General features: G+C 38.1%; 1 protein-coding gene across 1 annotated transcript in view; it reads left to right on the top strand.

The window, feature by feature from the left end:
• Positions 1-25,701, top strand: part of OSBPL3 (oxysterol binding protein-like 3) — a 97,253-nt gene that overhangs the window by 50,424 nt on the left and 21,128 nt on the right. Inside the window, exons 4-16 of the mRNA XM_009325728.1 lie at positions 5,839-5,955; positions 6,152-6,205; positions 6,415-6,528; positions 7,271-7,441; positions 10,789-10,915; positions 11,755-11,858; positions 12,007-12,099; positions 12,711-12,867; positions 15,252-15,382; positions 18,198-18,305; positions 21,158-21,292; positions 22,001-22,094; positions 25,146-25,396. Of these exons, the coding sequence (XP_009324003.1) occupies positions 5,839-5,955; positions 6,152-6,205; positions 6,415-6,528; positions 7,271-7,441; positions 10,789-10,915; positions 11,755-11,858; positions 12,007-12,099; positions 12,711-12,867; positions 15,252-15,382; positions 18,198-18,305; positions 21,158-21,292; positions 22,001-22,094; positions 25,146-25,396 (1,656 nt within the window). The remainder of the gene's footprint in view (positions 1-5,838; positions 5,956-6,151; positions 6,206-6,414; positions 6,529-7,270; positions 7,442-10,788; positions 10,916-11,754; positions 11,859-12,006; positions 12,100-12,710; positions 12,868-15,251; positions 15,383-18,197; positions 18,306-21,157; positions 21,293-22,000; positions 22,095-25,145; positions 25,397-25,701) is intronic.

A 25,701-nucleotide genomic window follows, 5' to 3' on the forward strand; every position in this document is an offset into this window, starting at 1 on the left:
GGGGCAACCCCCAGTATCAATACAGGCTGGGGGATGAAGGGATTGAGAGCAGCCCTGCCGAGAAGGACTTGGGGGTACTGGTGGATGAAAAGCTGGACATGAGCCAGCAATGTGCGCTCGCAGCCCAGAAGGCCGATCGTATCCTGGGCTGCATCAAAAGCAGCGTGGCCAGCAGGTCGAGGGAGGTGATTCTGCCCCTCTACTCTGCTCTGGTGAGACCCCACCTGGAGTACTGCGTCCAGCTCTGGAGCCCTCAGCATAAGAAAGACACGGACCTGTTGGAGCAGGGCCTGTTGCGACAGGACAAGGGGGGATGGCTTTAAACTAAAGGGGGATAGATGTAGACTAGATGTAAGGAAGACATTTTTTATGCTGAGGGTGGTGAAACACTGGAACAGGTTGTCCAGAGAGGTGGTGGATGCCCCATCCCTGGAAACATTCCAGGTCAGGTTGGACGAGGCTCTGAGCAACCTGATCTAGTTGAAGATGTCCCTGCCCATGGCAGGGGAGTTGGACTAGATGATCTTTAGAGGTCCCTTCCAACCCAAACTATTCTATGATTCTATGATTCTTTTGCTACACTTGGTGCTCCTTTTCTGCCAGATGCAACACATTTGCAGTGTGAACTGAAGAGGTTAACAGTTAATGCTGTTCCACTAAGTTCACCTTCACCTTGAAGCCTCATAGGAGGTTTGAGGCTACTGCCACTTCCCACTTCTGCTCTTCTCTGCTCCTCTCCGCTACACTTGGTGCTCCTTTTCTGCCAGATGCAACACATTTGCAGTGTGAACTGAAGAGGTTAACAGTTAATGCTGTTCCACTAAGTTCACCTTCACCTTGAAGCCTCATAGGAGGTTTGAGGCTACTGCCACTTCCCACTTCTGCTCTTCTCTGCTCCTCTCCTTCAGTCATGGAAAGGGGTCTCTTCTACAAAGCCACAACTCAAACTGTGTTTTGTGAGGAAGGAAGACTGGTGTTGATCTTCTTTAAATTTAAATTGACCTGTGATCAAAAGAAGATATATTGTGGTAGTTATTTTTAAGTCTAATATGTTAACTAACTTTTAAAATAGATTCAGTAGGGAAAAGCTTTATGTCAGGAGAGCTGCTTAAAAAAACTCATGTTCTAAAAAAGAAAATTAAATCATTTCTGCCAATTTTATGAACTGTAACAAATGCTTTAGTTGCAGCTGATGCCAATCCTTATCCTCCACAAAGCAGGTTTCTATTTTTGGCACTTTAAAATATTCGGTACAACTGACTGCATTTTACACTGAAAGAAAGTCTGGCACTGTCATCTGTTCTGTTCAGGGAGCTGCAACTGCAAGCATCGGTCTGAGAGACATTCAAACTCATTACTTCATTATTTCTTCTGTAATAATTTGCCTTGAGGAGCTGTATGGTACGGTATATTGCAGAAAATGAGGTGGCTTTTATTTTATTAAACAAAGAAAATTGCTACAGTTACCTAATGACAGACTTATCTCTGAAGACAAAAGCGTATGGTTTTTTCCCTCAGCCACAGAGCAGGTATAAGCCAAGTAGCAATTATAGGGTGATTTTTCCAGTGCTGATCTGAAATAAGCACCTCTGGACCTGAGAAAAGTAAAGAGTATGTTCCTCCCTCAGCCTCGAGTGAAACTTCTGCCTGGGCAGCAAATGCAGCGTTGATCATTTTGTGCAGATATTGGCCGATAATGATACAAAATCTTCTGTAGTGTCATAGACTTAGGACACGACCAGTCTGGACATCAGCCTTATGCTAGAATTGTTAATGCCATTCAGCTGGGAGTTTTGGTTTGGGGTTTTTTTGGGGGGGGTGCGTAGTGGTTTTTTTTTTTTTTAGTTTAGCACTGTGGTTTGGGGTATCTCTTTCAGTTCCCTGTTGTGGGATAAGAATCAGCAAAATGGAGCATAATCTGAATGCTTCCAGTAGCTTTCAGGAAATCCTGTATCTCCAATTCACTCCTCTGCTGTTTCAGACAGATGAGAATAGATGGTAACTGACCAGCCTGATTCATTTGAATTTGCCTTCATTTTAGAGAGTAAGCAGTTTTCTTTCACTTCTGCAGCTGCTCCCAGCAACAGCCAACTCACGCTTTTTCCTCATTAAATGAGGTGTCGGATCTCTTGCAAAACAAAATACCGATCAAGATCCTGTAGGGTCTGGGTCAAGAGCAAACGGATGCAAAACCAGTCACGGCAGCAGTGTTTTGAAAAAATGTGAGAGTTCTGGGGCTCAGGTGGGAAAGGTTGGAGTCTTCTGGACAGATGTATGTGGAAGAAGGACCAGATGCTGTTAATGCAGCGTTGCACCTTGCATGTATCCAGCAGGTCCCCAAACTGTTAATTCTCTGAGCTATTCCTTGCCTTTCCTTGGGTAACTTAGTTGATAAAATAGTCTTGTGCTTTTAAAAGCATCCATTTCTAATCCAACTAAGCTACCTTTATGTAAAGTTTGCAATTGAAGGTGAGGTTCCCAGGGCGGAAATGAGAGTAGGAGACTTGTCTTCACCACCTGAGATTTGGCAGGCCATCGGGCCTACCTGGTGGGAAGAAGTGCTCCTACTTTAGCTTTTCTTCCCATTTTCACACTTATTTAATTGTGAAGGCACATTCTTGGCCACCTCACTGACCTGAAGAACAGTGAGAAATGTAATTCTCCTGCCGGAACGTGGGAGACACCTTGTGTCTGGACTGCCCAAGAGGCCCAGACAAAATTGGAGTTGTAATGCAGGCCAGGATGTGCTCTGTATTTAGGAGTTTGACCAAAACTATTGACACCATGTATATTCCAGTTGGGTGTAATTGGCTGAGCTATTTCTCAGCTGCTTCCTTTCTCTTCATCTCATATGCCCAGTGTAGCATTGGTCTGTCTCACTTCAGGATTCTCTTTCTTTCTAAGGCTTATCCTTACAGAAAGGTGAATCTGGATTCTTGTGTTTTTCTTGATTGTGCTGAAATTTCTGCTTGTCTCCTGCAAGCAGACCACTCTATCAACCATATACTGTGTTTAAGCTTAACCAAAGTCTGTGAGAACTTGATCCAAAGTTCAAGAAAGTTGTTTCGTTAGGTATTACACTAGAATATTGAAAAGGATCTACTGTTCACTAGTCTTGACTGCTGTCAGATTAATTCTCAGTAGAGAAGTTATGTGTTTGGGTACTGCAGTTTAATATATTTTGGCAAAGGCAAGGGAAATAGCTTGCTTGGTAATCAGGCAAAACAGCCTTTAAACTCTTCTGGCTAATTTCAAGAAGAAAGAAACAAAAGCATAAACACAACATTTTTCTTAATCTCACAGATGCTCCTGTTAGTTAGAATTCGCTCTCACTAGTTCCATCAGGTTTCTCACTTTTTAAAATGTTTACCTTTATCCAACTCCCCAATTTGAAATCGGCTAATGTAAAGATTATTTTTTATATTGTCTTATTTAGTAGATCATATTTTCTGAGGAGATGAGATTTTATCCACACGTGGACATTTAAGCAGCAGTAAGTTCAGCGGTTACTTAGTTAATGTAAATTGTAGCATTACAGTATATTTGATGATATTTAAAGAGGCTGCTCTCTGTCATCATAACAGTCCCAATCCTTGTGATTATAGGCTTAATAAATAATCTTTAACAGGAAAAAGAAATCCAAGACCACTACAGAAAGCATTTAGTGGCCTAATATTTACATTTATGGCAAAAGAGGTGGTGGAACATCATTTCTTTTTGGCTTTCAAGGTTGTAGACTGGAATGTTCTGTCAAAAAAAAAAAAAAGAGGGAAAAAAAAGTCCTTAATTGTGGAGGCTTAGAGCTGCCTTTGTACTTGAATAGCTGTCAAACTGCAGCTAGCAAGCTCTAGCTAACTGTCCTTGCACAGGCACAGGCTGGCTCTCTGCTTCGTTCTCTGCCCGCTTCACCCTGTGAAAGACCAGTGGTGTTGGTCCCTAGCAGCAGAGCGTGCGCTGCTGTGGCTGGTGTTAGGCTGATGTGCTGGAGACAGCCCAGGAGGCCTTCTGCTCTCCCTTCAGCCTGCTAACTCATGGTATCCATGAATAACTTCTCTGTTCCCTGATCTGATGTCATAGTAATTTACCCCAAAGCAGGAAAGGGTTCATGATTACTGAGAATTATAACTGAGTCCCAAAGTAGTAAAAATAAAATATACGGAGTGTAACTTCTGGTTTTCAATAGAAAAAATACGATTTCATGATCGTTGGTTAGAAATAATGGTATCTAAGTAGCTGTCAAAATCTCTCTCAACCTGGAGGGAGAAAGAAGCTGTTTGTTATAAAACTGACAAGGATAAAACCCAAACCTGTAGGGGCACAAAATGTGTGCCGTGATAACAATTTCAGTTAGGACAACTGCAGTTTTGACTTACCTTCAAGTAGTAGAACATCATTGGGTGGTCTGTGGAGCTGCTCAGCCCCACATTTCTATTGCTTGCAGCCTGTTTTGTGGTGAGTGTTGGCAGAGCGAACTCAAGCCAGGGAAGCAGAGCAGCTTTCCAGTTTGTTCCATAAAGTGCAGTGCAAGGAAAATAATAACAAAATAGTGGAGTGCCACCAGTAACGTGGTGGAATAAGAGATTACATTCCTTAAAGTGTTTAATGAATGTCTTTTAGAAGATGGTTTGCCGTTATGCCTTGTTACTCAAGTAATGAGCATATTAGCTGATGTAATTTTTTTTCTAGGTTTCTAGGGGTGAATTTTAAGGATTCTGGAGATGGATAAATGAGCACAACTAGCACTTTTGCTAATTTTTGTTTCATTTTTGTTTTTAAGTTTTTTTTGAGTCAGTCAAGTTCTTTTGGGGAATGCTTCCCTATGTATCTTACAGGGAGGATCACAAGTACTTACCTACCTGGTATAGTTCTGTTTTCCCCAAAGTGTTTCAGACTAATCCTTTTTTGTCATTAAATTCTAGATGTTAAAGTATTCTTTGTCTTTTTCAAATATATGGGGATGGTACTAGCACATGCCATTTCCTGTCAGTTGTTCATAATTCTAGATCTTGTCAAATCCTATGGTAGCTGGCAATAAATAATTCATGAGATCTCTGATCAGGAATCTTGAAACTCATGTTACATTGTCACTAGCAGTCATTCCATAAATAAGAACTGTAAAAATACTGTGAGATTTATTCTCTTCTTTGTTATGTTGCTGCAGGGTCTTTCATTTAAGAGTTCCTGATGGCAAAAAAGAGAGATCTTCTTTTAATTAGAGGTGTATCTGATGAAGGGTAGTTTTTATTTTTCTTGTGTTCTCCTTTTATGTTATGTTCCTCATAGTACTTGAGTTCCTTCCCTGTTTTTTTCATTTGTTTTTATTTTATTTTGTTATTTTGACTTTAGAGAGGCTGTAATTCACACCAAACACAAAACCTTGAGTTACTGAATATGGGCAAAAGAGTTTTATAGAAAAGGTCTTCATTTTCAGTGTCTTTTATTTCTGCTTCATAACCTATAAAACATATCCTTTTAGCATAGGCTGTTTCTGCCTGTGATGGCAGAAGGTTTTTTATGCTAAATTGTGACTAGGCTGTGGCTATACACTGTGTGTATGTATGTACAGAAAAATATACACATAAAATTCTGGTAGGCACAAACGTTCAATGAAGCGTCATAAAAATAGTGTTTTGTTTAGTTTGTATTGTTTCTATCAAAATAAAAAAATAATCTTGTCTCGGAAGATACATAACAAAGTGTAAAGACAGATCTAAGGTTAGATTTCAACATAATTTGGTTTTTTTTTTTTACTTATAGCCTTCTTTCTCTTGAATCTCTCACAACAATTCTGTTCTTTGCAAGAAATAAGATCTACATTTGGATTTTGTGTTTAAGCAGGACAGCTGGGAAATTGTAGAAGGACTCCGAGGAGCAATGAATTGTACCCAGGAGCCACAGAAGCAGGAGGGCTGCTTGCTGAAAAAGAGGAAATGGCCTTTGAAGGGCTGGCACAAGGTAGGAATGGAATGTGTATCTGAAAGCCTAATGCCATGTGAGTGGGACTTGCCTGGTGTGGTTTTATGGCAAAAAGGTTACTTAAGAGCAGAGAAAGTGTTCTCCAAAGAAATGTGGGGTGGGGTGGTTTTTTGTTTGGGGGTTTTTTGGGGTGTTGTGTGTGTTTGTTTTTAATTCTCTGCATTTCTGGTTACAGAGATACTTCCTTTTGGATAGAGGGATTTTGAAGTATTCTAAATGCCAAGCTGATGTAAGTGATCTTGAAACCCTTTAAGGCCATTATATGGTAACAACACTGTTTTATCCAAAATAACAGTAATTCCATATTGTTGGCAATGGGAAATAGAGTTTCAGCAGTTCTAAACAGTAGGTTGACGGGGGAAAATGATGGTTTCAGCAGGTAATATCTATCCTTTTTCTTTATTCTGGAGTGATTGTATTCTTTTTACTTCTTTGCAGATAGAGAGAGGGAAGCTTCATGGCTGTATTGATGTTGGACTTTCTGTCATGTCTGTAAAGAAATCAACAAAATGTATAGATTTGGATACAGAAGAGCAGATATACCATCTGAAGGTAGGTCTTCAAGATTGTTATAACCTCGCTCCCAAAATAACAACATTAGCTGTGTGTGGTGGAGACCTTTTTTTTGTTTTTAATAGTAGGAGGTCTGTTAGTTACACTAATAACTTACTTTTATTCTCAGCAGGCTAGCTTACACCTTATAACTTGAGAGGTCTTACTGTACTGTTCCAGAGTCAGTAACCCTGTTCTGAACAGAAACTTCAAAGCGAAGGGTATGCACTTGTTGCACAAGTGCTTTTATTTTCAGTAGTTGTATCTTGCTCTTTGTCTTATCTATAGGAAGTATTTTCCACAGTCAAATATGTAGATTTGTCTATCCTTGTGGAATAAATTGTTTTAAAATACATCACCAAAATCAAATTTCTATTTGTGGCTAGTTAAACCTTGACTAAACCTTAAAAATTGCAATTAAGAAATGACAAATTAAATGTTTTTTTTTATTTATATTGGGGTTTTTTTCCATCTAGAAGTTGCTAGGTATTGTGTTCTGCATTGGAAGTCATAACTATACTAATCGAATTTTCTCTTATTCTTGACTTCATCCTGTGATTAATTTTCTGTCATGCTTAAGTTCATACAGTATGCATTTTAGTAGGAGCATCATTAGAAAAACTTTCCTGATATTTTGCCAATAAAGGTCAGCCAGGCTAGCTGTCTAATGAGCACAAAATACCTTAGTTTCTTTGATAGTGATTTTGAATGTGAATGTTATAAAACCTGAAATTTTGTGTAGGTGAAATCTCAGGACCTGTTTGATGAATGGGTAGCAAAACTTCGTCATCACAGAATGTACCGTCAGAATGAAATCTCCATGTTTCCTCATGACGTCAATAATCTTTTCTTCCCTGTGTCTACTACTGCGGACTCTGTCCCTGGTTTTTGCGATTCTACTCCAGGTAGAAAGGTAATAGTTACGATTTACAAATAATAAGCTTTCATCAGGGATTAAATTAGTCTGATTTGTGTTTATTAAGTAAAAAGCATAATGGAAGTTTGTGGTGGGGTTTACGTTATGAACTAACGTGTCAAGAGGAAGATGATATTATTTATTGATTTACTTCCAAGCAGTTTTCTCTATGATGCTGTTAAATTTCATAATATTGTCTCATTGTTTTAATGCAGTAAATTATATTTTCATGATGACTTTTAAAACTGCATATTGAGTTAGAATCCTCGTAATTTTTGGGACATATATCAGTATTTGTCTGATAGGTGCTGGTGAATATTAGTCTGGGTCACAGAAGAGTACTCAGCTAGATTTTTTTTTTCCCCTTTAGCATTTTTTCATTTATCCTTTAGCTAATAAAACCTATCCCCTTTTACATTGATGAATCTGACTGTGCTTACGTGAGGAGTATGTAGGAATTATCCAAGAGCCATCACCTGTAGCCACTATTTATATTTTTAACTGAGGTAGAAGCATTATTCAAACCATGCTGTAGGGGTGGGTATGCGGTCTGGATGGGTGCAGTCGGCAGTGTAGTTCTCTTTAGGTAGTCTGTGAGCATTAATTTCACAAATGACCTGACAAATGCTCAGTCCGACACCATAACTGACCTCTTTGATGCAGGCTCACAGAAAAGTGATTGTGTCCTGTGCCTGAACACAACCTCTGTGCCTTCAGCAGTCTGCACATTGACTGGCTGATGTTCACCCAAAGAAGCTTTTCTGCTCCAGTTTAGAAACCCTGATCTCTTTTGAGAATAATGTCTTTTTTAGCAATACGGTGCTACTTACTATAACTGAAACGGCTCTCTGTTTCTGTCAACTCCAGAGCGTCTCCTAAACAGCAATCACCTCTTTGTTATCCTGCTGTCTAAGGTTTTCTTTTCCCTGGCTGTGTTGCTGTATGATCTGAGTGGGCTTGTTCCCCAATACCTGCAGTTCATCACTTTGGTAGGACTGTGCTGTAACTAAGTATTAGTTTTACGTGCCTGAACAGCTTTTTGCTAGTGGTTGAGAGGGAGGGGATCTGTGCGAGCGGGCAGCTGAAAGAACAGTAATTCACCCTGTGGTAACAGGGCTGTTCGGCAAAGAGCTGTCTGCATGCTTTCTGTGGTGCCAGCACCTCTGTGGCTCTGACAGCCTGCTCTTCTGAGGCTGTGTCTGCAAGGAAATGGCAAACCTCCTGTGGCCGTTTAGTTCTTTTCTCCCAAAAGACAGCAGGGATAGAAGGGGAGACGAGTATCAAGGGCAAAAGTGGAACATTGCAAAGCCCGTGATATATCTATGCCTGTGCTGTCAAAGGAAAAAAAAAAAAATCCATGTAACCTAAAATCCATATCTAAAATCTATGCTCACTGTCAGGAAACTAACCATTTTTTCTTTGGCATGAAAGACTTTAATTCACTTCTAATTTATTAATCCAGATTTGCACTGCGAAGAAGCCTTACTTATTTTCATGTGAAAAATAGAAGGGGATAGTTCTTAAGCTGCAATTAATCACCTTAGCTCTACTGAAGCTAAATGGAAGTTTGCCAATTTACACCAGCCCTAGCTTGATGTTAGTTGATATCAATCCAGCAGTTAGGTTATTTTGAGAAAAATATATTGAGTGAACTTTGGATTGCATTTTATTTGCTTTTAGAAACACCTGATCGGTTTTCACATCTGGTTTTTTTGTTGTTGTTGGGAGGTAGGTGCATGTATCTACATATGTTTCTGTGGAATGCTTGGATTCTAAAGCTTAGCCATGCTGATCAAAAGCAAAACTATGCTAACTGGAGCTACACAAACTCTCTCTTGCCCGTTTCTTGGCAATGCCTACTTCCTTCTTCCCTCCTGCTCATGCCTCTCATGTATATGAGTTCTGGAAAAGTTGGTTACATGAGATAGATTTCTGAAGAGATAAATGTGGGATTTGTTCACAAAAAGCCAATACAATTGCTCATCTTTAAATTCAGTTTACTTGTGCTTTTAAAGGTGCTGGGATTATTATTTGGGTATACATATATAGATGACTAAAGCTCATACAGCTTTATGTAGGAATAAAACAGTTAAACTACATAGATTAATTTAAAAATAAGTGTGCTTATTGGTGCTTACTACTACTGCATACTGACTATACAAATTGACACAGTACTGAATGACATCATGTGGATAGTGCATTTTATTTTATTCTGCAACTCAAGTTGGAGCTTATATTGTAAATTTTAAAAGACCAACTAAGAATACGGCAGCTGACGGCGATGTAGATGATGTTTCCTATGAATAGATTTAAAACTGTACTACCTGAGTTTTGATATAAAGTGAGCAGGAGGAAACAAAGTTTGTAAAGTGTATGCTTCAGAGACGAGCCAAACAATTTAGTCAGCTTTTCTCATAACCAGTAAAGTGGTTATGTAATGTCACTTAAGATGAAACATTTAAAAACTGATTTTAAACAAGATGTTGACAAAGCATGTAATTTGTGCAACTTCCTGACATAGATACTATTAAAAATGAAAGGTTTAGTAAGGTCTAAAAATAATGAGGCATTTGAATGGCTATTATTTGTAGTTACATTAGAGAAGAAACCATCATTATAGGCCACAATCAACTGGTAATAGTATCGAGTAGAAATTTCTTCCCATTGGAAGCTACTTAATTGTATTGCTCAGTTAGCTCTTACACAGAATTTCCAGCATCTCCTGAAGCATCTGATAGTGGGTACTGCTGAAAATGAGGTAAGTTTGAAAAGGGTTACTGAGACGTTGTAAAAGGGTAGTATTTACCCAGATGAGGTGTATGGTCACACACCTATTAAGACCTGTCAAGTCAAATCCATGCTAAAGTCATACAACATTGAGTAAAATTTTTAAATAACATCTAGTAGATCTTGCTTTCTTCACTGAAAAATAGCTTTAACAAATATGTGCATGTTACATTTAAGTTACTTTTGGGGCTTCTTTGGGGAGCATGAAGAAGGAACAGAATGTCCGCCTTTGGTTCTGTTCAGATATGGTGCTTTAATTGTATTAAGTTGACTTAATTTATGCAGAACTTTGCCCTTCCTCAAAATCTAGTTTTCAGGAAATTTGTGTGGTTCCTTTAGTATTTCTACTGCTTGTGGACAGCAGTTATGTTAGATATCCTGACATTATGCTCAATGACTGTACACCTAGTCTAGTTCATACACGTTTTTTCCTCCATGTTATTGATGCCTTCAGTCCTTGTCCCTGATCATGGACCTCAACTGTTGGTTGTCAAAATTTGTGCATACAACATTAAGATATTGTTTGTTAATAATTCACTTGTTCTTCTTTGGAACAGGCAGGCAGCTTGACCAAACAGAATTCGTTGTCAGCTGGAGGTAACTTGTCATTTTCCTTTTCAAGTAATGAGTCCAGGATTTCATCTTGGCTACAGTCTTCTGAAGACATGGAAAAATGCTCAAGAGGTAATGATATTTGAAGGAAGTTGAAAGTAGCCTATTTCCTCTAGTTTTTCTTGACAAGAATACTATACTGCAAGTAGTCATTACAGTTAGAGTTTTCTCTGAAACTGGAAGGAGGAAAGGGGTGGTTGTTGATTAACTGGCTACTCACTTCTTTTCAAAAGGACTAGTGATTTTGGATGTGGGGGTAACAATTGTGGGCACCTCTTCAAGGAACCTATATATTTCAGAACATTTTTTTTATATACGAACATCACCTTCAGTAGTAAGATTTGACCTTTCTTAAGCTGGGTATTCAAAAAAGGGAAGCATCTAAAATCTAGTAATTTCAAAAGCACTAAATCTTCCTACTTCAAAGTCACCTTCTGCTTTCATGCTTTCCTAAGAGCATGAAGATCTTTCTCGTGTTGGTAGTGTCTGTGTGATACTTATTTGGTAAAGTTCTGCCTACCAGTGAGCTTCAGCTCTAATATAGAGGAGCCTCTCTCTAGCTCTGAATGTACAACTCAGTCTTGATGCCTATGGCATTGTTACCCTCACCCTGAGGAGCTCTGACTAGTCCCAACCTGCAGTAATTATCACGTTATTCTCATTTTTCTGCAACCAACTAGGATAAAATATCGTGATCATTATACACACCATGTAGATGCATTTCAGTATTTTGAATTTGAACATGAAGATAGAAGGATACAAGCTTTTTATCCAGTTGTCTAATAATGTGGCTTTAGTCAATGAATAACTTAAGCTACCTACAATCAAAATAAGGCTAACCTACAAAGAAAAAAACTTTCAGTGTGTCTGTTACTTTAGGGCAACTGACAATACTCTTTTTTTCAAAACAGACCTCTCCAATTGTCACACATATTTACTGGAAATGAACCAGCTGTTACAGAGCATGGATGTTCTTCACAGGACATATTCAGCACCTGCTATAAATGCTATGCAGGTTTGTTGTTTAAAAAACAAAACCAAAAAAAGTTTTCCCTTGCAATTCCAAAAAACAACCCCAGATCCTGAAGGATCAAGATATTTCTTCTTAGCTCTGCTATTTTTGTGGCAATCTGTATTATTTTTGTCCTGTTTGTTGTTAAAAGGTTGGACCTTTTGAAAGCCCAAAGAAGGAAAAGAGAACACACAGGAGGTGGCGATCCAGAGTTGTTGGGAAAGAGGCTAAAGGAATGTTACAGGTGACTTCAGTCCTTTCAGTGCCCATCTTTCTTCAAATCTTAGTTATTGATAACTTTTCGGTGTGACCAGTTTAGGAAATATGAATCCTTTCTAAGTAGTGTTCTGTGCTAGCTCATTTTAAGTGGTAATCTATCAGACAAAACACAAATACGTTGTCATTGATATCTGCAATAGGATCTGTGCTGTTACTTTCAGGAGACTGGTCATGTTTTTTACCCATGTTTTCAATCTGCCTCCAATCTGGGGGGGTTGCGGTGTTGGGTTTTTTTATCAGTACAGATTTTTGCAAATTCTCCAGATAGTTTTGTACACATGTGTATCCAGAGGCCATGTGATTAGATACTTATAAGTGGGGAAAAATAGTATAGCATATGCTACAGCTCTCAATGGGCTTGTTTCTTGGAGTTTTGCCAAATCTCCAATTATGATATCTTGGGCAAAGTTATATCTATGGTTTCACTTGCAAGGTGTCATCCATTCCAAGCCTATTGGTAATTGACAGTAGTTTTTCCATTTTTGGTGCCTCCAACATGTAACCCGGGTGGGTACAGTAAAACAAAATTTTCCTTGCAGTTTGTAAAAACATCACAAATGGCTTTCCTCCTTACAGGTGCCTTCAGTATTTTCTGCCCCTATGAGACTGCATGCTTCCAATCCAAACTTATCTACAATAGATTTTGTAGAGGAGAAAAATTACTCTGATGGCTCTGAAGCATCGTCAGAATTTACTAAAATGCAAGAGGACTTATTTCATATTGCACATAAAGGTAAATGAAATTGTCTTTCATATGTGGTTTTGTATCATTGCAATTTAAATAATGATGTGACTTCTGAGAATGCTTCCTGTTTAATGTTTAGAAAAAGCAGAAAATGTGCTCCCTTCCTTTAATTCCTAATTGCAAATGTTGAGATCTTGAGTAATTTGAAAAAAGAGGCCTAATCATAACAGGTTTTTGTTTTTTATTTAATAAAGGACAGCCCTTTGTTTTATGTGCTAAAAACCCAGATTGTATTTTTTTGTCAAAAGGTAAAAATCCTAAAATCAGTTGCTATAAACACAACAGCAGATTATACTCTTTTGGGTTTACATGCATATGTGTGTATATGAGCACATGTATGTTTGTATATTTGGTGTGCTTCACTGTATTTCAGAGTCAACATTCGTTGGTGATGCAAGGGTTGCTATGGTAGTAACCTATTTTTAGTGAATACAGAAGAGTAAAATCATGTAAAGCAGCCAGAGGGGCAGCTTGACTAGAAATGTTTCTTCTCCCAAAATCATTTTTCATTAGCAGCGCTTTGCTCCATCAGCCTCGCACCAGAAACATTTTTATTGTTTAAGTGATCTTGGTGAGGAAGGCACCTAAGCATTTATATCTGAAAGACTTTTGGAAGTATTGGCTTTGCCCCTTTTGCACAAGATAATGGTTGATGTTATGAATAAGCATTCTTTGCTTGTTTTTGCCCTCTGGTGCTGATTGATTCTGTTATGTAAGGAATATATCTAAGTAGTAAACTTTATAAAGTCAATTATAGTCAAAATTGATGTATGTTTTCCAAAAAGGGAAAAGAAGTGGGGGTGGGCACAGTTGGAAAAGTTGCTATTAAGCAGAGCAAAGAGATCATCTACACAAGATCATCTTACCTGAAATGTCCATGTCAGAAATTTTAGTTAGTTTGACCCATGCATTTGAGGGGACAATTGACTTGGTACTATTTAATACAGTATCGTTTTATTAAGAGTACAAAGAATTTTTTTCCAAAGTTGCTTTATACCGCACCCCTCCCAAAAAAGGGTAGTGAGGAAAACTTTTCCTTTAGCTTTTGATATAAATTAAATGAAATGTAACATTAGTACTTTAGTATGTAATAATTCTTGAAAATTTAAGTTAGTATACGACTTATTAAATGACATTTAAGGTCACTGAAGATTCTGGTCATGTCATCCACATATGAAAGGCTAACAAAATAGATCATAGTGGATACTTCTTTGTCCCCATTCCCTGTGATACCGTTAAAGATTTCTTCAGATAGGTTCAAATATGAGAATTAGCTTTGGTAATGGTTTGCACTGTTGAAATATACCTTAAGAATATTTTCTTAGAAGAGTAAATTAGGTTACAGCAAGTACTCAGTGAAGTGATGATGATGCAAGTTAACTCAGAGTGGATGATTAGAAGGGGGAGGTATCAGAGATTTCTTGTTCTTTGCCCTTTCCATGCATCCATGCTCAGATTTTACATCTCCATTTCCCTGTAAATGGATACATTTTTGCATTGGCAGTTCTCATGACTGTATTACAAGGCTTGATTAGGCCCTCAGAAATCTTCTCATTCTCCAGTTAGATGAATGTTGAAATCCTACATAAACAAATATTACTCAAATAAATTTTTATTCCTTGTGGTTAAAGAAAAGATTAAATGTCTTGAAAGTAAAAAAATAAGGAAAGTGCATTTCCCCTTTAAAAATCTAGTGATTTTAAAATTGCATGATCTGTTGTCTGATTTAAATGTTTCAGGCTGGTGATACTGGCTCAGGAAGGAGTAGAAGTAGTAGTGTAACATGCACAACATTCAGGATCTGACCCTTTGAGTCACTAAATCATCTAACAAGCTGAAATTTTTTTATCCCAAAAAGAGATAACAAAACTCAACACCATAGTTGACTTGCTTGTGGGGAAACTACTAACCCTATAGCTGTGGCACAGTATGTGTTATAGCTGCTTTTTTGATTATTTTTTTTCTATTTCATTTTTTTTTCTTCCCTCTCTTCTCCCCCACTGGAATACTTAAAGGAATGTGGAATAGAGTCATGACCATGTGAAGATTCAAGCTAATTGGGGAACAAAAGCAAGTGAAGAGCAGATGTGGTTAGTTAGCTTTGTTGCCATCTGTCACAAATAATCAGAGTAATTTTGACTGTGGCTAATATAGCCAACACGGTAGCATTCACCATACACGTTTTTCCTACTAAAAAAATCTACCCTATAACCTTGATTAATATTACTTGTTTTTAGTAACCCACCCTGGATCTCTCAACCTAAATTCTTGTTTCTGTCACCATAAATGATGTTTCATTGAAGTTTTGCATAATTGGTATGTATACAATTGGTAGCTGTTTTTAACTGTCGATTTTTACGAAATGGTTCTAGTTTACTTCACCTTGAGGTCAGCTTTCAGCACCATATCCACAGAGAGAGAAAAGCTGAAGCAGGTGCTGGAGCATGATGCATCCTCATCTCCATCTGCACAAATAGTTGGCTTGAAGAATGCCTTAACATCCGTAAGTGACATGCTGAAGCTCAGCAAGCTTCATTGTCATCAGATACTACTTTTAAATTTTATAATAGTTAATTTCTGTTTCTTTAGTGTCTGTTCTGTGCTAGAATTTGCAGTATTGAATCATAGTAAGTTATTATATATGGTGTTTTTCAAAGACTCTTTCCTAAATGTTAAAGGTATTGTGAAATCATTGAAGTCCGATAGATTGATTTAGGTATATGGTATAATTATAATTTGATAAGAATCAGAGGGCTGCTCTGTGACGATGACTCTACTTTCTCTCAAAACATACACCATTTAATCACTCAGTTCTGGTAGGTTGCAGGTTTCCTTTTCCTTTTCTTTTCCTAAACAGCACTCAAGTATTCACTGTATGACTTGGCATAAAATAAAGGTGAGAGTGGCTGAAAGCACTCAGCTGTCCCTTCTCATGCACTAGAGCTTCACCATGCTGCACCAAGACACTGCAAAGCAAATTCAAGTTCAACTTGTTTATATTGACTTCTAACCTTACTTCTAACCTTAATTATCTGTTAGTCATCTAAAAGCAGCAAATGGAGCTGTTAGGGCAGAGTTCTAAATGACAAAAAATTGTGCTCTTTAAATGGTGGGGGTTTTTGATTGGTGTGCTTTTTGTAATTGGTTGAGACCAGAACTTTCAGGTTGGTCATGTTTGAACGTGTCAACCAAACAGTGATCTGATTTCAGAGCAACAAGTGCCATCATTGCCATGGTCTTAAGATTTCAGTGTTTGTGGCAAATTCCTAATCAGAGGCAGGGGAGACTCTCTGGCATTGATAAATGTGATATAGATCATCTTAGAATTATTTCAGTATGAAAACTTCCCTTTGCTTTACAAAAGCTGCGTATGGTTATAGTTTTTTAAGCATATAAAACGCCTCTTTGCCTAGACCTTTAGAGGCTGTGATGTCTTGATAGTATTTAGAGAAAGCTGAAACCTGTTCTGTAACTGTACTCACTCATTTGCACTTCTTTGTTTTTGGCTTTCAGATGTTCCACTTCTGATATTTGAATAGGTGACTTTTATTTTTCCAGTGTTATTTGCCTACCATTTTATAAAAAAAACCCTGTTTTAAGATTTCTGAACTCAGTGAACACTCAGCTTAGCATGAATTTTTTTTTCTGAGCAATGAAATTCTGTTGTCCATCTTCATCCTCTAAATGTCTTTTAAAAGTCATGCTTTTAGGTCTGATACTTAATAAGCCTTTTGTAGCCCATCCAGAAGTTGTCTGTGAACCTTGGCAGTTTCAGCAGAGGTTAACACCTGTGAGAGCTATTCTTAGCCTGCAGATCTGTAAAGCCATGATACCAACAGAAATTTTCTCACCCTGTACAGAAGAGATCCTGTAGGAGAAAGGAATAAGCTTCCTTTGAAGACGTATGGAAGCACAGATATGATAAACTTGAAAGAGAGTCATGTGTGGATGACACTGACTTCATGTTTGTTGTTGTTCATTTCAGTTTGTTTTCTGTACACGAGGAACAAAAAGTCAGACTCACAGGTTGAAAGCTATCAAACATAAGTCTGTTTTGCTCTCATCAGCCTGGCAGGGGAAGAAAAATGAACAGATTTAAAGTGGATAAAGCACCACAAAATTAGCACCTTTGTGTCTGCTTCTCCCTCATTAAGATAGTATCCTTGACCTACACACAGTCTAAGAAAAGCAAATACAGAACGGGGAAAAATACAATATTTTTATTTTTGGGAAAGGAAGAAGACAATAGAAAGAAGAAAACACTTTGTAGCAAACAATGAAAATTGGAAGATGCTATTACAGGAAAGCTGTGTAAATTCTTTCTTGCACTTATTTGAAGTTGTGGGTATAACACAATGCTGTCCACTTGAACACTTGACACAAAAGTGATATATGCCTGTATGGCAAATTCAGACCACACATACGTAAAGCCAGAAATTACTTTCTCCCCCCCATCATCACTTTGAGCTTACTGTCTTTCCTGCTCTCAAGACTATTTCCAACAAAAATTTACTGTCAAAATCAGAAGCATTTGTGGGACAAAGCGGATGTGTAAACAGCAGGGTTCCCCACATCCTAGTGTTGATTCAGTTCACTAAAATGGGCAGTAAGTCTTCAGTGTTGTTCCAAAATTAGTAAACCAATCTTTTTTTTTTCAGAGATATTTTCACTGCAGGCAGGGTTGCATTCTCTTCCTACAAGTCTACTCTAACTGGCACCTGTCCATCAGATGCACCTAGCATGAGTAAATAACATGTAACAAACATGAGTTTGCAGTAGAGGCTTTTTATTCTGATCATTGCCATTATAAGCTGATAGGACATAAATTGTACCTGTACCTGTCTGAATTTGAGTCTTATTTCCCTGTCAGCGGAAGGCAAAGGGAACTGTCAGTATACCTGGCTGATGGGAAAATTGAATGGTTTTGGATGTGGCAAGAGTAAGAATTAATGTTGATAGAGGCGAGGTTAGAGACGGGTGAAGGAAGGGAGCTTGAAAAGAAAAAAGATGCACAAAATTCATTTATTAGATCAGCTTGGAAAACCTGGTAACTTGAAATATCCCTGCCATCTTTGGCTTTTTTTCCTCCATTTGTGTGTCTTTTCCCTCACACTGAACAAAAATAGTTTTAATTTGAGAGATAAGGAACGAGGTTTGAAGCATTTTAATAAATGATTTGCTGAACCAGTGAAAAATCATGTGGTGATGGTGTTTTATACTGCACTTTAAATATTCTTCACCCCTTTTTACACAGTAAAGCCACATTCAAGTTAGTTGAGAGAACTTTATATCCCCAATATTTTTGTTAAATATTCCAGGCAATAGCACAAAACACAGATCTTAAAGACCGGTTACGCAGAATACATGCCGAATCTATGATCCTTGATTCAGCATCTAATGCAAAATCAAGTCCAGATTTGGTGAAGGTGGGTATGGATTTCTTCTTTCAGTGATGTCTGTTCCTCAAGCCCCTACATCTAGACAGTGCTGCGTAGCTGCATCTTGTCCTGTTCTTCATGTCTTCGCTATGGTGTATTGTGTTAGTAAAACGAGTCTGCTTTCATGGTTATGAGTCATTTCTGATGATGCATTGTGTCATATTTGATTTCAAAGACTTTCCTTGTGAGCAGTTTTCCTGAGCACACTTCCATTGCTTTTTGCTACTGGTTCCTGGTGTTCTCCCTCTCCTCCTGCCCGCTTCCCATTCAGCATGAACAGAGCTGCCGCCTTGTTACCCTCATACTACTGTTTCTTTACCCTTGTTAACATTCAAGTTCTGTAGTTCTTTCTGTTGGCTGTCTAAATATTGTTAGCCCAGAACGCTGGCTACCAGTATGGCTTGTGTAAGGTTTAGAACAACTATCAGACATTTCCATGAAAGGATCAAAGAAATGAGATGTACAAGAGCCCTTTCAGCCATTTGGTTTTCTTTGTGTGAAGCCAGGGAGTGCATACTTCTACATATCCAGTTAGCCAGTTTGAGACATACTCATGTTCAGACAGTTTTTTGGCTTGCTGCAGAATGCATGTGAATGTGGTGTATTTATAGGTCATAGGATCTAGATGTTAATGGTGCTAGTGAGGGAAGCAAGAACTGTGTTATTTCTGATGGATTTTCCTAAATGTTAACTCATATCCAAACTTCTGTTATGCTTGTAGTATAAATCTTTCATTAGAACTCGAGTGGATGTAACACTGGGGGTTTTATATAACTTATTATTTCCTTTTATTTTTAAAGGCAGTTTAGTCATTCCGTCTGTTCACTTCTGGTTTAGCTCTGTTTTAGTAGAGCTGTGTTTTGGTCATATTTAGCTGTTCCGTTTTTTTTTTTCTTTAAGGTAGTTGATCATTCTAATGCCTTTTGCTTTAAATCCCATGAGAATTTGAACAGCACTTAAACTGCTATCCAGACAAGCATTAATGCATTGTTTTTTAATTTCAGGAGTTCTTTGTTTTCTTACTTAGTGAAGGTCCTTGGAATGACAGTGGATTATTTCTGAAACTTGTTCTAGGCACTACACACACACACACACACACACACCCCAAAATAGCTTTCAAAAGGTCCTTTAGAGATTTCAGTCACAGAATCCCCCTGGCATGGTTTGGGATGGAACTTAAGGATGAAATCACTTATGCTGGAGAAGCTTCATTTTAGGTTTGTCTGAGGACTGTGATACAGTAGTGCTGCTGTGAGGAAGACGGGGCCACTGCACAAAACTTGGCTCTAAATGACACATCAGGTGCTACGACAGACCTGTGAAAATTGAAGCAGTATAAACTAGTATCTCAAGCCTTTGCATGAGGTAGAAGTTTAGTTTGTCTATTGGGCAGTTTATGTTGTAGTTTGTCATGCCGGAGTGGGAACATGAAAGAAGACAACCTGAAACTCTCATGTGATAGATATAAAAACCTGCTGTTCTTTTATGAGCCTTTCCTGCTCACTTTCCTTCTCAGATTCAGAATAATATTGGAAACAATCCCAGTAGCAATGCTCACATGTGTAAGATTTTTTTTTTTTACTTGTAGGCTAGTGTAACTGCCTTCCCACAGCAGTGATGATGTTGAGGTTTCCTCTTTTCTTGCTGCTGTATCAGACTTTTTTTTTTTTTAAAGTCTCTTGTGTGATAACAGTTTGTTTTGTTACCATGTCACCATTATCAGCACGTACTGAATAACATTCCATACTATAGTAAAATCTCCTAGCAGAAAAGCTTTGAAAGAAGATTTGTCAGTTTGATTATAGACTTGTCAGATTGTTCATTATGTTGTTTTGAACGTAAAACAGTACAATTCCTGCAAAATTATGATAGGGCAGTCATGGTTACAAGTTAGTAAACCATCTCATGGCAAAAAGCTTGAGAGCAGCTAATACACTCCTTTGGGCCAGCTAGCCCTTTTTCTTAGCATTGGTGGAGTTATCAGGGAAAACAATAGTGCACAGTGTTCTCCAACTTTTTTACTGCATCCGCAGAATGAACCAAGTCTCACTGGTCACCCCACCTTTGCTAGGCCACCTTTTGGAACTCTGCTTACGCCAACGATCTGTAGAGCTTCCATGGGAAGAGTTACCAAGATCTCCGTGGCAGTCAAACATGCCTGCAGCAGCAAAAGCAATGTTGCTTACGTGACTTTGATAAGTTGGTTTTGGTTAACACAGAGCTCTCTCAGGTGTGGATATGAAGGAAGGCTTTCCAAAGCACAGCATAGTGTGTGTGAAGATTGTCACAATTATCTAGTGAAGAAAGAGAGCTAGGAAAGCATTGCTATTATACAGAAAGTAACTTTGCCCCTCTGAATTTTTTATGCCGCTGCACCGCAGGCTTTGCATTAAGCAAGGCTTGGGAGGAAAAGACTAATTCATTTGCTAAGATCAGAAGGGAATGTGAATCTAGGATGTAATATAAAGAGATGGGTGTTTTGTTGTTTTGGGGGCTTTTTGATGATATGCTTGTGTATATCTGGCTAAATCATTCAAATATCAAAGCATTTTTACCTTTTTTTTTTTTTAATGAAGAAGTACATGCAGTGCCATAACTGATTTACTGAATATGCTTTGCTTTTTTTTTTCCTTCTTTTTTTCTTCTTCTCTTTGGTCTGTTTTACTTTGGTTTTAAATCCCCCTTTGAAACACATGCTACCTTCCACTAAATTGGTGAGGAGCATGTGCAATCTTCTCCCAGTGTTTTACAGCCCTTTAAGTTATGTGACTGTGGAATTGCATGCATGAATACTATTTGTGGTACTTTTCCTCTCAAAACTTTTTATTTCTTTTAAACAGGAAAATTCGAGAGAAGAAAGCAGAGGTCTGGTTCACCAGGTCTCCAATGAAAGCAGACTGTCTATAGCTGACTCTCTCACAGAATTTTTTGATGCACAGGAAGTCCTACTGTCTGCTAGCTCTTCAGAAAATGAGGTCTGAGCATTAAGATTGACATCATTCTGATGTAGTTTCTTATCTGCTACTTGGCGTGCAGTCTTTTTGAGTGCTAACTGCACATCAGATGACTGCCAGAAAATGAAAATTTTCAAACCATTTAGAAATTAATATGCTGCATGTATTTATTTGTTGTCATTGCCTCTTCACAGGAAAATGTAACAATTAGTATGGAGAAGTCTTATATGCACATTGAGGCAAATGGCAATTAGGTAGCTAATATGCAGATACCGCATATATTGTACTGTCTGGCTTGAGTTGTTATACAGGTGCTTTAGAAATTGTGTCATAGAAATATATATTCATACCTGTCCTTGTGGTACCTATAGGTACCTTGGGGCTGATGTCATGCATATTGGATTTTAATAGCTCATTTTGTCCCCTCTCTTGGTCTCCATAAAAACCTTGGCTTTTGATACGAGGAAAGCCTTCTTAGCTGTGGGGCTAAGAAGATGAAGATTTATTCTCCACTAAAAGAATAGTTGAATTTTCAATGATGATGATCTCCCCCAAACTCAGTTGTGTCGTCTTAGGACTTCTTAGTACTTTCCTGTAATACTGAAAGGCAGCTTAAACAGTTTAAATCTGTTAAAACAATAATTGCAGTGGAAAGTAACAATTTTCATGTGCATATGGGGTTATTTTAATGAGTGATGTATCTTGCTTATTTCCCCACCCCACACTCAGGTATCAGATGATGACTCATACGTAAGTGATATCAGTGATAATGTCTCAGAAGATAACCTAAGCAATGACATGGAGAATGAAAGACAAACTTTAGGTAGGTTCAGTGTTTTATTATACCATGTTTTGAGAATTTTCTTTGTTTCTTTTTGTTTGGGATTTTTTTTTTCTTCTCTTACTAGAAATAATCTGATAATACAGTTTTTGAGATCTAAACAGCCTGTGTTTTTTCTCTTACAGCCTCAGATTGGTTTTAAACAGAACATTCTGGCTAATCCGATTAACAGGGCCCAGGCACTGTTGATTAAGCAGGATAGTCGTTCTGTATCAGCAGAGAAGCATCTATTTTCTTGGCTTCTTTGGTGCGACTCCCACTCCTTCTCAGTTCCTTTCTTGGCCACGGGTTTTTTCAAAGTAGCAAGGCCTAGCTGCTTTCTTTTTTTCAAAAAGTAATTTTCTTCTTGTCACTGTTTTTTCAGTCGCAATTTAACAACTGCATTCAGAGTTCTGTTGTTTTTAGCAGAACTCAGTGTTTAAAGGAACATGAGAATAATTACACACTGGCAGGCCTGGTATATGACCATAAGGATTTCTTTTTTGCATGTTTTAATCATGACAGTCTTGTTAGTACATATGCTTATTTAACTGTCTTGCTAATTAGAGACAGAATCAAAAAAAGAAGGAGAAGAATTGGTCATAACAAACTAATTGGCTTTGTGCCTTCAACTCCTTTCGGCTAACTACAATGTTCTTCCTATTCTATCTATATTTTTATCTTCAAAAATGCTGAACAGTGGTTTCTTACTAGCAGCTGTTTCCTGATCATCTCCAAGGACCGGTGGATCCCTATGAACTTGTGTAGTTTGATATGCCTGGAGATCTGTTGTATTCTGTAACTGTTTAAAAATGAAGATTTTTTTTGAAAGATAAGGAAGAATACAGATTGATTTATTTCATGATCTGGACCTTAGAAAACTGTACTAGTGTGGCTGTTCATCTTCTTGTAACAAAGACTATCACTCTTCCGTATTAGTAGCACCTCCACATGCTTCTGGTACCTGCTATTTCTGTGCTTTGGGCAGCCTGCCACTCCCATTAATAGCAAACTGCATGTCTTTTTCCTACAGGGCTTTAGCTGAACCCTAAATTGTGGGATTATGATAAAATCCTCTGGCCACTGTAATGTAGAAGGCCAGACTAGATGATGATAACGGTCCAGTCTGGCGTTAAAAGTCATTGGGTCTAGCTGGAGGTCAGATGTCTTAATCTCCTTCAGTATTGTTGCTGGCCATTTGTCACAGCTCTTGCAAACCAGAACTGCATGGGCTTTTCTTTTCACAGGGGGTGGGCAAACTTCACTGTATAGAAAATTTGGTATCTGAATGTATTAGTTGTTTCTCTACTCTGTTTTGTCACCAGTTTACCCCAATTAATGGGCTGGTCCAGAATATGTAGTTCAGTCAATTAGTACTCTGCTTTTAATCAGAAGCTGTCAAAGGACATAGCCAAATCCCATTTCAGAGAGTTCTTTTGAACAAGGATAAATTTTTAGCATTTACCTCCTTCCTCTCCAGATATTCCCTCATTCCTGAGGTATTTAAGGGAACTTCCTTCTTTTTGGCCTCTTCTGATATTAAATAAATTCTTCTAAGAGGGAAGTATAGGAGCCAACCTCTTAACAGTACAATTGTTTCAGGTAGATTTTTTGATTCATATTGCCCATATGTCATTTTTATGCAAAAAGAAAAAGATAGGCAGCAGACTGCCAATAGTTCACCTGTCCTTGTTACCGTAACTCAGTCATACGAGATACTAGGATTTCTAGTTTGTGAGTGGCAGGAAAGATGGAAACTTCTTCCTCAAAACTTTGAGGCTGCTGATTCCACTTGAAAACCTTCATCTGAGGCATGGGCTAGCATACATGGCAGTGATGAAGAAGTTAGCCCTTGTGGTTATCTATACTTTGTCACTGTTGGCAGCACTAATGATATCATGCTTATGTCAGTGGACCAGCAGAGGAAATACTGGTTGAAATCGTGCATTTAAGGGCAGTGATTCTTTGGGCATGTGCAGCACAGGAAAGATGTGCTGCCCAGTGCTGTTTTAAGTCCTCCAAGACAAAGCAATGTGAGGAAAGCCGGATGAGGACAGGGATTGACGGACTGGGGCTATACCTGAATGTCTCCAAATGGTAACTGATTCTAGGGCAGGAGCTTCTAAGGACGTGTAAAGATAAAATATGTTCTTGTAGTGGCAACCATATTCCTCTCTGAAATGAGATTGATGTACAGCTAAGCAATGTAATTACTTCAGACTAGTGCCTGTTGCAGAAGCTTGTAGCTCTATTTTGATTCCGCCACAAATAATTTCATGGCACACTTAGAAATATTTATCCTGTCCAATTGCTTTGACAGGGCAACACAGACCTCAGATATTCATGTCAAGGATTCTTGACCTGAGTCCTTTTTTTTATCTTCAGCAAACCCATAGCTCCACAGTTGCTTCAGCTTTTCCACCTTTAAAACAGGCCATTTCTCCACCAACGTATGGGCATATCTAAAAGCTGACATCACTAAAATTTTTTAAATGCTAAGCACTATGGGGAGCACTGTGGAAAAGCCTGCATGTAAATCTGTGGTGCAGTAAATTTCCCTGGTAGGAGAATTCAAAAAAGTAGGAAAAGATAGGTAGGAGTTGTTATTATGCTTGGATCTGTAAGTTACGCCTTGCCTTCTGAGAAGTGTCAACTTAATTGAAGCTCTGTCAAGGAGGGAGGTTTTATGTTCCTGAAACAGATAGGAATCCATCTCTGTTACAAATAAAATAGTTATAATAGTTACTTGTTCAAATTCAATGGAAAGCCTGAGTCTTTCTTATAGCCTTTAAGGGGAAGGAAGGTCATTTTTTATGCATCTTTTGTACCTGACATTTACCTTGGTTAACATACAGAAACTAAAATCTTGTTCTTAATTTTATCATTTTTATAACAGGCTATCTTCAAACCACAAGTGAAATACTCGAATGAATTGTGAGGGTGGAAGGAAGTTTTGACAGAAAAAAGATGGTTTCATTTTAATGTACGTTTGCAAAGGGGATGAAACTAAGTAAACAGTGAATTGACTTGTTCTGCCACTTCCTTCCTTTTCAGACTGTATTTCTGAAAGTGGAATTGGATGCAATTCTAAACGGAGAACATGCTTACCAGCCCCATGTCCTAATACGAGTAACATCAGCCTATGGAATATCCTGAGAAATAACATAGGAAAGGATCTCTCCAAAGTGGCCATGCCTGTTGAATTAAATGAGCCACTTAACACCCTTCAGCGTCTTTGCGAGGAGCTGGAGTACAGTGAACTACTAGATAAAGCAGCGCATACGCCTAACCCATTTGAACGGATGGTAAATATGTTATTCCAAATACTTAGTAACATTCAATATAACTAGAATAGGGTAAATATAAAAACAATCTGCCAAAGAAATGAAGACTTTCTGTTCCATTTTTCTTTTTCTCCCAGTTGAGAGTGGCAGACTGTCCAAACGTGTGTCTGTACATAGTTATATACCCACTATTTTTGACTCTTCTGCATAATTTGTGTTGCTTTGTCAGAAAGTCTCTCTCTTCAACTACCTTGCTGTCCTGCAAGGTTAAACAAAGACGTAGTTTAGTTCTGTTTTGCAGCTCTTACTCTGTAGGATTAAAAATT

The sequence above is a fragment of the Pygoscelis adeliae genome, unplaced genomic scaffold (genome assembly GCF_000699105.1).
Source record: "Pygoscelis adeliae isolate BGI_AS28 unplaced genomic scaffold, ASM69910v1 Scaffold226, whole genome shotgun sequence".
NCBI classification, from domain to species: domain Eukaryota; kingdom Metazoa; phylum Chordata; class Aves; order Sphenisciformes; family Spheniscidae; genus Pygoscelis; species Pygoscelis adeliae.